This window comes from Sorex araneus, chromosome X (assembly GCF_027595985.1).
Source record: "Sorex araneus isolate mSorAra2 chromosome X, mSorAra2.pri, whole genome shotgun sequence".
In the NCBI taxonomy this organism is placed as follows: Eukaryota; Metazoa; Chordata; class Mammalia; order Eulipotyphla; family Soricidae; genus Sorex; species Sorex araneus.
In genome coordinates this window covers 56660743-56677587 of record NC_073313.1, presented here as the reverse complement: position 1 = coordinate 56677587, position 16845 = coordinate 56660743, and the positions used below count along the sequence as shown (strand labels likewise).

The 16845-nt window shown below is 39.7% G+C and overlaps 1 protein-coding gene across 3 annotated transcripts in view; it reads left to right on the top strand.

Moving 5' to 3' along the window:
• Positions 1-16845, top strand: part of FAM120C (family with sequence similarity 120C) — a 432369-nt gene that overhangs the window by 266159 nt on the left and 149365 nt on the right. Inside the window, exon 2 of one of the 3 annotated variants that reach the window (XM_055123235.1) lies at positions 15691-15775. The exons of the other annotated variants lie outside the window; for them this stretch is intronic. Within the exon in view, the coding sequence (XP_054979210.1) occupies positions 15691-15696 (6 nt within the window). The 3' untranslated portion in view covers positions 15697-15775. Of the gene's footprint in view, positions 1-15690; positions 15776-16845 lie in introns of those variants that run through there. 3 annotated transcript variants of the gene reach the window in all.

The following is a 16845-nucleotide window of genomic DNA, read 5'->3' as shown; positions in this document are numbered from 1 at the left end:
TGGTGCTCAAGGACAACTCCCACCCCTGCACTCAGTGGTCTCCTGGCAGTGCTCAGGGAACTAAGTGGTAGCATTTATTGGGCCTACAAAGCATATGCTTAGCCTATTGAACTCTCTCTGTTCCTAAATTGTGTTTTTTGATAGATACAAAGAATAGTGACACAAAATGCAATTATGTATTAAATGAAAAAAATTGCCAGGTTTTGGGACTAGAGAGAGTATAGTGGGTAAGGCTTGCGTACAGCCTTGCCTACAGCTGACCCAGGTTTTATCTCCGGTACTACATTTTGTCCCTTGAGTCTTGCCAGTAGTAAGCCCCAAGCACAGCCTGATGAGATACAGAAACCAAAAAATAAAATAAAAAACATGACCAGGGCTTAAAAAGTATTTTGTATGGGGCTGGAGTGATAGTATTGTGGGTAGGGCATTGCATGTAGTCGACCTGGGTTCAATCCCCTGCATCCCATATGGTCCCCCGAGTACCACCAGGGGGACCTGAGTACAGAGCCAGCAGTAGCCCTTGAGCATTGCCAGGTGTGACCCCAAAAGCAAAAATCAATAATAAATAAAATAGTTTTTTTCAAAAAGCTTTTTGTGCATAATAATTTAAGATAGTGTTTTGAGTATAGAAAAACTGTTGACAAATAGGCATTGCAAACATGCAAAATGCTGTTGCTCAGAGGCCTCAGCGGCTGAACATTTTGGAAACAAATTAGGTCAAGAAATTATTTGTGGGAGAGCCAGAGAGATAGAATAGTGGGTAGGGCATTTGCTTTGCCGTGGCTGAATCAGGTTAAATCCCCAGTATCCCATATGGTTTCAGGAGTACCATTAGGAATGATCTCTGAGCAATCCTGGGTGTGATCCAAAGAAGAAAAGTATTTGTGAAGTTTTAGATCACAGTTGGTTATAATGAGTGCAGAGCTGTCCATACACTTAGCTATATCACTAGACCAGACCTACTAGATCAGAAACTAGTTTTCTAATAGATTCTGATGTATACTTAGTCTGATAAACACTATCTAGATAAAACTTGTGTTAAGAATTTAGTATAAGGGGTCAACTGTAGTGACAATCAGACTAGGTGGTGCTGAAGATCAATTGTGGGCCTCCCTCATGTAAAATTACATTCCAGAACTTTGAGTCCTTTAAATTATGATTTAAAAAATAAAGAATTCTGATGCAGCATATTTGGATTTGGAGCCTGTGAGAGGGACATCCAGAAATGCTTCAGATTTGTGTGTTTGTGTTTAGGAAGTTATGAAGTTTTTAGTGTAGATTCATTAAAATAAATGTGATTACAGATAGTGCTTTTGCAGTAGTGTTACTATTGGACTTCACAATAGTAGCAAAAATTTCAATTTGTAGCAGAAACACTCAGAGCTTAAATCTGTTAATTATATCACTTGTCAAGATTTCATTATTTGTGAAAAAAGATTCAAAATCAATCAATATACCAGCAAAGGTTGAAATTAAAATATTTACTCTATCAAGTTACACCACAAATACTGTAGTCATTTTGATTAAAGACAAGGTCGTTCAGAAATACATGTATGGTTACATTTGCTCATTCATAAGCAAAATCATGCCTTTGGGAAATTCATTTGGCAGGAGATAAATTGGCTGGTTTTTCTTTTCTGAAATTGGTTTCTACGAAATGAAAGTGATGGCCTGAATTAACATTCTACAAATTACAGCATTTTCTATTGAATTCCAGGAAAAGTTCTATGAAAATGTTTCATGAAAAATGAACTTAGCCCTTCAGTTAGCCTTTCTCAATGTTCATGGTATGAAAGAAAGAGGTGCAGTGAAAATGCTGAATTACTGTACTTTGGTACTGAAAATAGAAAACTGTGTGTCACAAAATATTAGAATTCCACAAATATTTTGGGAGTATTTACCCTAATTATGAAAAGCACTGCCAAATGTCTATTTGAAAACACCTATATTTCTAAACTTGTTTTCTGATATGAAGTAGTATAAAGAGGATTTTTTGCTGATTATTGGACACAGGGCTCTCTCACATGAGGCGTGCATTCTACTACTGAGTGATGACATCTCTTGACCAGTATTCAAGGATTCTTTATATTGTAAAACAAACATATATGACCTAACGTACTTTTGGTCCATAAGTTTGGCATCATACTTCCTGTTCCTATTCAAAGAAGAATTCGTGGCAAGAGCAGGACTAGAATCATTTGAATAATTTTTGTTTTGGGTCCACATCTGTTGATGCTCAGGGGTTACTGCTGTCTCTGCACTCAGGAACCACTACTTGCAGTGGTCAGGGGATCATATGGGATTTCAGGGATCTAACCAGGTTGGTCTGGTGCAAGGCAGCACCCTACCTGTTGTACTATATTTCTGGCCCCTCTTTTGAATTTTTTTCTTTTTGCTTTTTTGGATCACACCCGGTGATGCACAGGGGTTGCTCCTGGCTCTGCACTCAGGAATTACTCCTGGCAGTGCTCAGGGGACCATATGGGATGCTGGAAATCAAACCTGGGTTGGCCGCGTGCAAGGCAAATGCCCTACCCGCTGTGCTATCACTCCAGCCCCCATCTTTTGAAATTTATAATTGTATATTTTATTGGTTTGAGGTCACACCCAGAGGGTGCTCAGGACTTACTCTTGGCTTTGCACTCAGGGATCACTCCTGGCAGGGCTCTAGGAACCATATGTTGCCCAGTATTGAACCAGGGTCAGTTATGTGCAAGGCAAGTACCCAATGACTGTACTAACTCTCCAGCCACTGTAGTTACAAAATAAAAGTACTAGGGCTAGAGATACAGTACAGCAGTAGGGCACTTACCTTGCATGGACCCAAACCCAGTATCAATCTCTATACATGTGGTCCATGAGCACCTCCAGGAATGATCCTTCAGCGCAGAGCCAGAAATAAGACCTAAGCACAGCCCAGAGTGGCCAAAAACAAACACAAAAAAACTAAATCCCAGTAACTTGCATGTTTATATTGTTAGCATCCACAACAAAATTGTGGCAGTTAAAGTTTTTTCACTCGATGGTCCCTTTATTCATTTATGTTAGCTGCTCCTGTAAGCATTTGAAACCACTTTGTACTTCCTGTCTCCTTTCTGAAGTAACTCAAGTAACTTAGATTCCTTTTCTCCTTTTATTATGACTATACTTTCCATTAGACCATCTGACTTTTCAATTGTGAATGTTTGTACTGGACAGAAGACAAGTACCTATTCTTTCTATATTGGTCTCAAATTATTTCTGAGTTCCTACAGATGTTACATACCATAGACTTTATCTCTGCAGAATAAACAGGCAATAATGAATAATCAGCCGCTTTTTTTAGAGCCTGCATATCAGGCATTTTGTGTAAATTTTAAGATTTATGATCAGATAGAAATTAGTAATGAATCTCCATTTTGAAGGTGAGAAAATTAACTGATTTACCCCACAATTTGAATTTGAGCATTGGCTCACAGCATGATCTCTGAATATAAAAATTATTCTCAAATTGAGTCACCAACTCCCAGAGGAATTACAATAGATTTTTGGTTTTATTTATTTTTCTGGGTTTTTGGCCACACTTAATGGTGCTTAAGGGTTACTACTGTCTCTGCACTCAGGAATCACTCCTAGTGGTATTCAAGGGACCATCTGGGATGTCAGGGATTGAACTCAGGTAGGCTGCATTCAAAGTGAGCACCATACATTCTGTATTATTTCTCTGGCCCCTACAATAGATTTTTTTTTAAGTCTTGAGGTTTTCTTTTGCTTATTTCAAGTTCTAGTTTCACTAGAGAAATGTGTATCTTCCTGACAGTTTAAGAGTAAGTAAAGATAGTAAAATTGTGTTTGAAAATCAAAATTAGCAGAGTTACTTAACTCTGGATCAGTTTCTGCCTCTGTCTTTTAAAAAATTAAGTCACACTGAGATACAAAGTTACAAAGTTGTCTATGAGTGGGTTTCAGTCACATAATGTTCCAACACCTGTCCCTTCACAAGTGAACATTTCCCATCACCAATGTCCACAGTTTTCCTCCCGCCCCCGCCACCTGACTCTGTCTTGACCACAGTACTCAATGACCAAAAATTGTACTCTGCTTGTATGAAGAGATTACTAAAATTTGAAGAAATATCACTATCAGTGTTGCCATGAATGGCAGTGATGATTGATTGCAGCTCTTTTTTTCTTTTTTGAGGGGAAGTTGGGCCACATCCGGTGGTGGTCAGAGTCTGTTTCTGTGCTCAGGGATCACTCCTGCATGGTTCAGCAGACCATATGCAGTTTGGGGGATCAAATCCAGGCTGGCTGCATGCAAGGAAAGCACCCAACCCACTGTACTATCACTTTGGACTTGAGGCTATTCTTTTTAATTCTGATAATCTTCAGCTTTGTAGTTTAGCTTCTTAGTATAATGATGAAAATTCACATAAACTGCTGTAAAGTTTATGTAGTCCATAAGCTGCACTCCAGTTATACTTTGATAGGATTTGCAGTTGAAGTATAACCTATTCATATTTCTACTACTAAAATAGAAGAATTAAATATTCATTCTCCACTTTCTTTTTTTTTTTCGCTTTTTGAGTCACACCTGGCGATGCACAGGGCTTACTCCTGGCTCATGCACTCTGGAATTACATTTGGTGGTGCTCGAGGTACCATATGGAATGCTGAGAATCGAACCAGGTCGGCCGCGTGCAAGGCAAACGCCCTACCCGCAGTGCTATCGCTCCAGCCCCAGTTTTCTTAATTTAAATGTGATGATTTCTTGTCGTTTTGATACCGTTTGTGGGGGGACTTTTGGGCCACACCAGTGGTACTCGGGGCTTACTCCTAGCTCTGCTCTCAAGGATCATTTCTGGTGGTGCTCAAAGATATAGGATGCCAGAGATCGAACCTGGGTTGACCACGTGCAAAGCAAGCACCCTGTCCGCTGTACTTACTCTTCTCAGGTTTCTGAAGCCTTTTTGTTCTGTAATCAAGAATAGGTGGATAGTGTAGACAAAATACCCTTCCTGAGTCAGACACCGATTTGGTATACCTAACATAGTAGATGGGAATGAGATTAGTATCTTAATAAAATCTGGAATAAATTGGAGGAGGTCAGATATTACAAGAAGTCAGGAACTAATATTTCTCTGAGGTGAGGTTACTTTAAATAACAATGATATATGCAGGTCGTTTTAGGTTCAGATAGGGTTCAGTCACAGACAGCTATTATGTACTCTGTGTAACTAATGGACTTACACTATAGACACTCTTGGTTTTGAGTTTATTGTATCAAGTTATTAATTGCTTCCAAGTAATATAGGCCCAATTTTTGTTTAAGAGACAAAGTATTTGATGGAACAAGCATTATTTTAAAGTCAGACCTAAAAGCATTCCATATTTGTGTAAAATGGAGAAGGTATTAGATTTCTTAAGCTTCCATTTCCTCCATTAAAAATGAAAGGGGGGGTTAGAAGGATAAATGATACATGTCTTATGTTGCTTAGCTCAGTGTCTACTGTGAAGCAGTAATCACTAGATTAATACTGCCCTATGAGAGCAGGAGTTTTGACTTTTGTTTATTGCTGTTTTCCCATATCTACATTAGTGTCTGATATAAAAAGTACCTGGTGGTTTTTGGACCATTCCCCATGGTGCTCAGTGACTGCAGCTGGCTTTGCTCAGAGATCACTCCTGATTATACTCAGGAGTGTATGCAGGGCTTCAGTTGAGTTTGCCAGGGTTGCAAGTCAAGTGACTTAATCGCTCTTCCTATCTCTCTGACCCTGTAGTTCAGTAAATCTTAGATAAAATCAAAATAGTTTATTGGTCCCCTACTCCATGCAAGTGTTTTATGCACCAGAGAGACAGCAGTGAATAAAATCCTGGATTTCTTTTTGGAATTGACAGTCTAGTGATAAATACTGCTAGTTGTTTTTACAGCAAATATTATTCAACAATATTTCTGAAATTCTAAATATAAAATAAGTAAAATGGACAAGAATTTACAATATGCTTATAACTTCTCACACATATTGAGAATACTCCTCTGTTCAATCTGCGTTCTGGTATTTGGTAGACCCTCAATTCATACTTACTGAACATAAGTAGCAATAGATGTTCAGATTCTCAATCCTTAGCTTTCTTTACAGAAATTTCAAATTTGCTTTTCTGATTAGTTATTTGGGGATACTATTGTTTAATATTGCCTAAATAATTTTATTCTGGAAAGTGGAAAGATTAGTAATTAAACTAGAGTAGTTTGGTCCAGGAGCTGCCATTCTGCTTATAGGAGTTAACGATCATAGATGCAGAAAAGAGCCAAGGTGTTCAGCTATTCTGAGAGCCATTGTGACTAGAAGACTTTTCAGTGAAACAAAATAGATTTCTTCAAGGAAATATGAAGAGAGCAAAAGTCCCACAGAGTAAAGAGATAATGTACTCCAAATTAGGATGTGCAGGTGACTACACTGTGGAGTACATCTAGAAGATTTTTTCTTGCTATGATCAGGGTTTAATTTATTGTATTAGTTGCAAATTGTCATGCTGAATGATCTGACTAGTGAACAGTTTGTTACCAAACCGAGATTAGGATGCTCATTGTTTGAAAGCCAATTACTCCAGACAAGGGTTGATGTTAAAAGGAAAAAAGGGAAAAAACCTCAGGCTGGGGTTTGAGCTTTATTTATAGAATGGGTTGGAAAAGTGAGAAGGAAATTATGGGTAGCGGGCCAAGGAGAGAAAAGAGTCTAGTCTTGAGGCTGTCCACCTGGTATTAGTGGTTAATGAACCCTGGGAAATGATGGGCTGTGCCTTGTAAAAGTTTGAGATAATGTGGTTAAAAAATATCTGTTTCTGGGGTCTGCATGTTAACCTTCAAGAATCTTTCTAGAAGGTCTGGTGTTTGCTCTTCCCCATTCCCTTTGTAATTAAACCTGCTTTACAATTAAATATATACAATGCATGAGAACAGTTAGAGACAAGGCAATGGCCAAGAAGCAGTAAGAGGCCATAAGGAATACATATTGGTCTGAGGATGTGACTCGGTGGTAAAGCACTTGCCCTGAGTTTGATAAATTTTAAAAGTACATCTTCAAGGAACAAGATGAAGTCTCTAATGGTTGTTGACACACATTCCTTGTTTGGGGGCTTTTGGGTTCATACCCAGAGATGCTCAGGTGTTACTCCTGGCTCTGCACTCAGGAATTACCCTGGCGGTGCTTAGGATAGTAAGGATTGGACCTGGATCAGTCACATGCAAGGCAAATGCCTTACCCATGTTCTATTGCTCTGGCCCTCACATTTCCTTTTTTAACTTAATTTTTAATATGAATCACCGCCAGTAGTATTTGTGGGTGAGCAACAATTTTGTCCTTAGGATAGGTGGTGCCAAATGGGGGAGCCATGCAGTGTTGGGATAGAGCCTGGGACTCTTACATGCAAATCAACCCAGCACTTTTTTGGGTTTTGGTAAAACAAAATGTTCTCTGGGGTTATTTGGCCTCTTTTCCTTTAGACAGTTTGATTCACTGCTCTGTGAGTTACAAATTTGTTTTCATTTTGGTATTTGATTTTTGAATTTATTTATATTGCTTTTTCCCAAACAAAAATATTTGCTTGGGTAACCTAGCAATAGTACAGCAGGTGCATTTGTCTTGCATGCTGCTGACCTGGTTTCAATCCCCAGCACCTCATATTTTCCCCTAAGCCTTCCAGGTTCAGTCTCCTGAGTTCAGAACTAGAAGTAAGCCCTGAGCATCAGGTCTGGCACAAAACGAAAAAAAGTTGGCTAGTTCTATAATTAAGAGGATTGGTCTTTACCATTACTGCTTTTTCTCTTACATTTTTCCCACTAAAATTGTTTTTAAAATTTCCCCATGGTATCTTCTGTTAATTTTATTTGTCCTACTTGAAGTGAGAGATAAAAATGCATCTTAAATTTCTTTTATGTCTAAATGCCCCTGTAGCATTTCTGGAGAAATTTGTATTTCTTCAGTATTTTTAAAAAGTGTTGTGGGCTACAGAGATAGCCCAATTGGTTGGAGTACATCCTTTGATTACAGGAGGTCCAGTTTAATTCCCAACATTGATTAGTTCCCCCAGCACCACTGGGAGTGACCCCCACCTCCAGCATTGAGCCAGAGTAGCCCTGATCACTGCAGGGTGTGGCCCAAATAAAAAAATTATAGCATTCAGCAATAATTAAATATTATTTAAATAAGAGGAAAGTCAACATCTATACCTTTAAATTGTTAGGAGCTGTATCTATGAAATGCATCATGTGGACCCTGCTTTATCCTCATTTAAACAAACTGTCAAAAGACATTTTTGAAGCAATTGTGGAAAATAGAATATGGTCAGATGGAGGCTGTCGTTCAGAATTTTGCATGTGTGGGCTCCTGGATTTGATCCCTGGCATCGCACCAAGAAAAAAGATTTAACAAATTGGTTTCTTTACAACTATTTTCAGCATGCAGTTCTTATCCAGAATGATCATTTCCAACAATCTTTGTCACAGTGGCCCCTTCTCTATCCCAAATGCCCTCCCACACAAGTATTTGTGGCAAGCATTCATCATAGAGCAGTCCTCCTGGCCCTTATTTCTACTGTTCTTGGGTACTGGTCTCATACAAGATAACCTATCAGTATCTGTATTGTAAACCATAATACCCAAAGTGTGTGTGTGGGGGAGAGAGAGAGTGGAGAGAGAGAAGGAAAGTACTGCCATAGAGGCAGGCTGAGGAGTGGTTGGCTGGGGACATTGGTGGTGGGAAATGTCATTGGCGGAGGGACGGGTGTTGGAATATAGTATGACTGAAACCTAATCATGAACAGCTGTGTAACTGTATCTACAGTAAATCCCCCTCCCCAAAAAGAATAACAGGGACTTTTATTATGTCATTAAAAAGGGAAAGAGTTCAGAAAGTAAGGTGCTTGCCTTGCATGCTGCCAATCCTGATTTGAATCCTGGCACCACATGGATCCTTGAGCACCACTAGGGAGTCACTCCTGAGCATGGTGCCAGGAATAGTCCCCAAGTCACACTGGTGTGCTCCCAAATAAATAATAATAAAAGTACTATTTTTGAGGCCAGAGATATAGTTCAGTAGTAGAACACATGCTTTAAATGTTAGGCCTTTAGTTTTATCCCAAACACCAGAAGAGAAATAAAAAAAGAAAATTGCTATTTTGTTGGTCATAATATTGTTAATTTTTAATATCTGGAAGTTTTTTATAGTATTAAATAACTGACCAACAATCATGAAAAGCTCTGTATCATCAGAGAAATGTGAATCAAAACCACAATCAGATTGCCTCATATGTAATAGGATGGCTACTATTTTTTTAAGAGAGAGAACAGCAGAATTTGGTGAAATTATAGATAACTTGAAACCCTTGTAGCTGGGATTATAAAAGTGTACAACCTCTTTGACAAACAGTGTGGAGATAGCTTAAAATATTAAAAAATAAAATTTCTTTGATACATCAAATCTAAGTATTTATATAAGAGAACTGAAAGCAGGGCAGGATGTTGAAGGAATTTTATATATCTTTATTCATTTGCTATTCACAGCAGCCAAGAAGAGCGACCCTAATTATCATCAAGAAATAAAATATAGCATATTCGTACAATGCAATATTGTTCTTGTAATATTAAAAGCATGAAAATCCTCTCATATGCTACAATATGGATAAAACGAGGGCTATATGATAAGTGAAATAAGCCAGTCACACAAAAAAGAGAAATAATGTATGGTTATATGTTATGACAGTAGTCAATCATAGAAATAAAGTACAATGATGATTGCCAGTGGCTGGAAGCAGAGAGAGTGTGAAAGTTGTTATTAAACACATTAGAGTCTGCAGGAAGAGAACAGGGATTGAGGCCGTTTTAAATTTGTTACATGAAAAAGTTCTGGAGATATATTTTGCAGCAATAAGAGTAATACTAATGAGTACACTTAAAATGGCTATAGTGATTACTTGTATGCAGTTTTATTATAATTTTGAAAGTGTGTGTGTATATATATGTGTGTGTGTGTGTATATATGGGTCTGCTCAGGGGACTGTATAAGATGCCAGGGATGCAACCCAGATTGGCCATGTGCAAAGCAAAGCAAGTATATATATATATTTTAAAATATATACTTTATACTTATATATATAAATTTTAAAACCCCTAAAAGTATGTATTTTAAAATTCCAAGAAATAAAGATAGCAAGCAGGTGAAACAAGAGTGACTGTGTTGGTAGTAATTAAAACTGACAAGAGGTATTGTTGAGGTTCTTTGTATTTTCTCCTTACCTTTACATGTTTAGATTTTTCCAAAATAAAAATTTAGAATTAAGGAGCCTGGATTGGTGGGGAGAGCAGAATTTGCATCCTACCTTTACAAAGTTAAGATTTGGAAGTACTTGCCATAGCAGTTAGGCAAGAAAAAGATTTCAAGGGCATTCAGATAGAAAAGGAAAAAGTCAAGCTCTCACAATTTGCAGATGACATGATTCTGTACTTAGAAAATCCTAAAGAATCTACAGAAAAGATCTTAGAAGGAGTAAGTTTGTATAGTAAAGTGGCAGGGTACAAAATCAATACCCAAAAGCCCACGACTTTCCTATATACAAATAATGAAAGAGAAAAAAGATATTTATAAAACAATCCCTTTCATAATTGTGTTTCAGAAAATCAAGTACCTTGGAATCACCTTAGCTAAAGAGGTGAGGGACCTATACACAGAAAACTACAAAACACTACTTAAAGAAATAAAAGAGGACACTAGGAAATGGAGACACATGCCCTGATCATGGATTGGGAGGACTAACATTGTCAAAATGGCATTATTTCCCAAAGCATTAAACAGACTCACTGCAGTCCCTAAAAGGATATCCATGACATTTTTTAAAAGAAATTGATAAAACATTGCTGAAATTCATATGAAACAATAACTCCCTCACCCCGTGAATAGCTCAAGCAATACTAGGGGGAAAGAAGAAAGGGACATCACCTTCCCCTAATTCAAACTATACTACAAAGCAGTAGTAATTAGAGTTGACTTACTGACACAGACCCTCAGTATATGATTACTTAATCTTTAACAAAGTAGCAAGAACTATGAAGTAGAGCAAGGAAAGCCTCTTTAACAAGTGGTGCTGGGAAAACTGAACAGCTACCTGCAAAAAATGAACTCATACCTCTTTCTAATGTCATGCACAAAAGTCAGATCCAAATGGATTAAAGGAGAAATGTGGAAAAAGAAATCCTCAGTGGTGGCGGCACAGCAGACAGTACCAAAGAAATGGGAGCAATCAGTGCTCGGAACAGCTGATGGGGACACAAAATTTCTGCATGAGTGAACATGGGTGCCTCTTTGATATTCAGACTCAAGGAGAGCACCATTAAATTAATCTGGAGCAACTTCCAGCCAATGGAGGTCCCGCATCTCTCTGTGCTATTTGTGGGAAACAGCAGAGTTTTAAAGGGCCTGAACAGGGCTTTTCAGGCCCAACTCAGCACCAATGTGAGCACAGGTGTTGAGATTCCATAGGTATGAAGATGAGGAGGCACTTCAAGTCCCCACCATGGGGCCCACTCCACTGTCCTAGGACAGACCTCACAGAGATACTAAGCTGCTGAAAATTTGGGTATGCTGGTTTTGTAACTGGAATTTCCAGGCCTTCTCAAAATCAGGATGGACTACCTCCCCCAACTTACCTACACTCTTGAAAGCACTGGTAGTCACCCTCATGAACCAACTCTAGCAGCACCATGGAAGCTCTTCCAGCGACCCTGCTTCTGAGACCCATAAATAAATCTCAGAAATGATCAGAAGCCACAATTAATCTCAGACCCACACAAGGATATACAAACTGGGTACATCAGAAGGTACACCAGTCAACCCGGTGCCCACCCAAACAGAGCCCCCTGGCAGCTGCTTGCTCCCACAATAAAAAATCATTGCCATTCCCCCAGCCAGACTCCACTCTCGGGACAAACCTCACCAAGATATTAATCTGCTGAAAATTTGGGTATGTGGGTTTTGTAACCGATATCTTCAGGCATTCAGGGTCTTCCCACACCTCTTGGAAGCCCTAGCAGTCACATAACGCAACCCAGAGCTCCCACCCAGTTGCAAACCATAATGCACAAAAGGAGAGAGAGACCAAGAAGAAAAATGCCTGCCACAGAGGCAGATGGGGATTGGTGGGGTGGGGGAGTGGGAAGAGGTGGGTAGGAGGAAAACTGGGGGCATTGGTGGTGGGAAATATACACTGGTGGAGGGATGGATATTGGAACATTGTTCATGCGAAACCCAATCAAGAACAACTTTGTAACTATCTCATGGTGATTCAATTTTTTAAAAAAGTTAAGATTTAATTCATACATGTTAAATGTCACCATTATAAAGCATATAACTCATTATTAGTATATTTGTAGTTTACAATTATGGCCACTATAATTCCGGAACATTTTCATCACCTCAGAAACAAACGTGGTACCAGGGCAGAAAAATATTACAGCGGGTACGGGGCATGCCTTGCACACACACAACCCAGGTTCGATCCAATATGGTCTCCTGAGCACCTCCAGGAGTAATGAGTGCAGAGAAAGGAGTAATCCCTGAGAATTGCCAGGTGTGGTCCAAAAACCAAAGTAAACAAAAACAGAAGTAAACTTGGTAACTGACCATTCATTCTCTATTTCCCATTCTCCATCCCCCACTAATCCCTGGGAGCTACTAATAAATATTTCTATTCTTATGGATTTTCCTTTTCTAAATATTTTATAGAATATTTTAAAGAAATCATGCAATATGTGGACATTCCTGTCTGCCTTCTTTCACTTTATGTCTTCAAAATTCATGTTGTAGCATTAATCAGTACTTTATTCTAATTTATTTTTCCCTTCCCTTTTGCTGTTGCAGTGTCTGAGGGTCAAAGTTGACTTCGGTGTTTACACAATTGGCTCCAGGGTTCTCTGGATTGTGAATACTTGATTGTGGTGCTCATACACTTTTTGGATCCAGTATCAGATAGAGATCACACATCTGTGGTACTGGGGAATCACAGCATCAGTATTACTGTGTTTTGAACTTGGCAATTAGAGCAGTGGTAGGGATCAAACTCTTGAATTCATGTCTGCAAAGGCATTCCTGACCCCTTCATTTTTTAATGGGTGAATAGGATTCTCTTGAATGGATATATCATATTTTATTTTTTCATTCATTGAATGTTCAATTTGTATTCACTTTCCACTATTACAAATAATGCTTTTGTGAGGATTCACATGTAACTTTTTCTGAGTGTATTTTGTGTTGTTTGGGCCATACCCATGAGTGCTTAGGGACTTCTTCTGGATCAGTGCTTGAGAATTGCTCTCAGAAATGTTCCAGTGAATATACGTTGCCAGGGATCAAACACAGGCCCCCTAAGTGCAAAGCATGTGTACTAAACCTTTAGAAGTATCTTTCTGGCCCAGCATATGTTTCTAATTCTCTTGGTTATGTACTTAGGAGTAGACTTTAAGGATCATTTAATAAGTCTATAACTATTTGAGATGCTGCCAAACTTTTCTAAAGTGACTGTAGGATTTTACATTGCTGCCAGTATATAGGGAGGATTTCATTTTCTCTTTATGAAAAGTTGTTATTTTCTATTTAAAAAAATTACAGCCATCCTAGTATGTGTTAACTGGTTTTTCAATTTGATTATTTATTGTCATTAATGATACTAAGTGTCTTTTGATGTGCTTATTAACTAACTTCATTTTTTATATCTATAACTCTGAGTCAAGTTCTCTAATCTCTGAACCTTGTAATCTACAAAAGGGACAATTTGTCTCCTGATGTTATTGCAAGATTAGTGGACATGAAATGAGCTTGGAATAGTTTCCAGTGTATGGCAGGCACTCCATTGATATCACATTGATTTACTATTTGAAAGGTGGGAATTATTCTATAATCCAAGCAGACTTTTCCCAGTGACTTTCCTCCCTCTTCTGCACAAGTCAAATACTGAGTTGACTTTTTTGTTGTTTGGTTTTTGGGCCACACCTGGCAATGCTAAGGGGTTTCTCCTGACTCTGTGCTCAGGAATTACTCCTAGTAGTGCTCAGGGAACCATGAGATGTTTGGGATCGAACCCAGGTCAGCCTCGTATAAGGCAAATGCCCTACCCACTGTACTATCACTGCAACATCACTCCAACCGTTATAGTGACTTTTCATTTGCCTTTGATTCTTTTTCACATCAGCACTAGGTTTTGCTTTGTTTGTATTCTGTCCACTCCTGCTCTAGTATTGCTTAGGACCATGGAAAGTACACAAAAGATTAAAATGAAATTTGTGGTTTTAAAACTTAGATACTATGGGAGGTTTTTGGTTTGGTTTAGACCACACCCAGCAGTTTTCAGGACTTACTTCTCGCTCTGTGCTCAGGGATCACTCCTGGCAGAGCCAGGGATTGAACTCAGTCACATCCTGCAAGTCAAGTGCCCTACACCTGGACTATCATTCAGGTTCCAAGGATAATAGTATTATCAAGTTAATTCTGTGACAGATATCAATTGTCTCAGTTCTGTAAGAGTTAAAAGAACTCCTTAACTTCTGTAAGAGTTAAAAGAAATTCTTAAAGACTTCAATCAAGAGGAAGTAAGTAGGTTCATGGGAAGGATTTGGAATTGGGAGATATAGCAAGGCATTCTCCTGGGAAATAAAGTGAGCAAAGTCAAGCACCAAAATGGATTAGCCCTCAAGAATTTATTATAGCTAGGAAACTAGTTTTGTAAGAGTATTGTGAAATTTTTATCCTATTGTTTTCTGTTACTTATCCCCAGATTATGTAGTGAAAGAAATTCTGTACCTGGAATCATGAAAGCTTGTTTCTGTTTTAAAATCTATATTTATTCATTTTCCTTTGAACCACACTCTGTGGTACTTGGGGACTACTCCTGTGACATTTTGTGCTTGGGGTGGGGTCACTCCTGGAAGTACTTGGAGGATAATTCTATGTGGTACCTGGAATTAAACCTGGTTCTCCTGCATGCTAAGCATGCATATAACCCTTTGAGCTATCTCTCCCATCCTTATTTTTATTTCTAGTTTTACAGTGCCAGGACTAAATCCAGGGTTTCATGTATTAGCACTGAGGCACAACTCCACTCTTTTTTAATTTTTAAACTTTGGGAGCCGCAAATCCCTCTCCCCTCCCTCTTTCCTTCCTTCTCTTTCTCTTCCTCTCCCTCTCTTCCTCTCTCCTTCCATTCCTCCCTCCCTCCCTTCTCTCTCCCTCTCTCCTTTCTTCTCTCTCTCCTTTCTCCCTCTCTCCTTTCTTCTCTTTCTCTCTCACTCCTCCTTCCCTCCTTTCTTCTCTTTCTCCCTCCCTTTCTTTTGCTCTCTCTCCCTCTCTCTCCTTTCTTCTTTTTCCCTCCCTCATTACCTCTCTCCTCTCTCCCTTCTCTCTCTTCCTTCTCTCTCTCTCCCTCAGTCCCTCCCTCCCCCCCCTCTTGGCCCTACATATATGAACTATAGATTTTTTAGAGAGGCAACAGATTGGCAAGGTCTCAAATGTCTGACAAGATGTAGAAAGATTGGAGGCAAAATGGTGCTGACACTGCCTGAACCCCTGGTGCTCTCCCAAACCCGGCTCACCATCTCGCCTTAGACAACATGTGGCTCAGCACGCCAAGCATGGAACTCTACTTGTGATCTCTGCTGGAACTCTAGGTGTAATTCCTGATGGATATTGCCGGCTGTTTTGCAAGATTCTGACAAAATGGCATCGGGCAACGAGAAACCGCGGTGGCGACTGCAGCATCACCACCTGCCCTTGCTGGGCCGAGTCACAGTGCCACTGGATATAGAGCTGCAGCGGCATGCGTGCAGTGGGGTGCTGTCAGCCAACCACTGGGTGACCTGGGACTCAGTGCAGATATTTGACCTGGCAAAGACCCTCCGCGATAGGGTCCTGCTCTGCCAGCTGCTCAACAACCTTTGGGCGCACTCCATCAACCTCAAGGAGATCAACCTGAGGCCACAGATGTCTCAGATGCTGCCCAGAGACACAAACAGGTGCGTGTTTGTCAGTGTTCAAATCGTTACAACATGCAAGTTGACCAAAAGCTTACATTCGGTAGACTGGGAACACCTGTAAAGGCTATTAGAGACTGCCCCCAAAACCTGCATCCCTCTCGGAGAGCCCAGTAAGCTACCGAGAGTATCCCGCCCGCACGGCAGAGCCTGGCAAGCTACCCGTGGCGTACTCGATATGCCAAAAACAGTAACAACGACGGTCCTCATTCCCCTGATCCTGAAAGAGCCCCCAATATGCCATCAGGCTACACTAGCACGCCAAAGGAGTAATGGAGACATTACCGGTGCCCACTCGAGCAAATCAAAGAACAACGGTATGACAGTGATACAGTGTACCTGAGATTGAATCTAAGTCAGCCATGTGCCGGCAAGCACCCTACCCACTGTACTATTGCTCTGGTCTCTCATTTTTATTTTCTAATTTTTTAATACTTTTGTGGGGGCTGGAGTGATTGTGATTATACAGTGGATAAGGTATTTGCCTGGAATGCAGTCGACCTGAGTTTGACCCCACCCCCCAACACATGGTCCCTGAACTCCACCAGGAGTGAATTCTGAGTACAGAGCCAGGATTAAGCCCTGAACACTGACAGGTGTTGCCCCCCAAAAAAATACAAAAAGGAAAAATGTTTTTGTTGAGGTCACATTGAATTACAAGAATATAAATGCTGGTGTGATTTAGTGATATAATGTTAGCACACCATGCTCACCACCAAGGAGCAGATAATCTTTTCAGTTCTCAGTTTTTCCTCATTGAGTTTGATGTTAGTTGTGGGTTTGCAGTATATG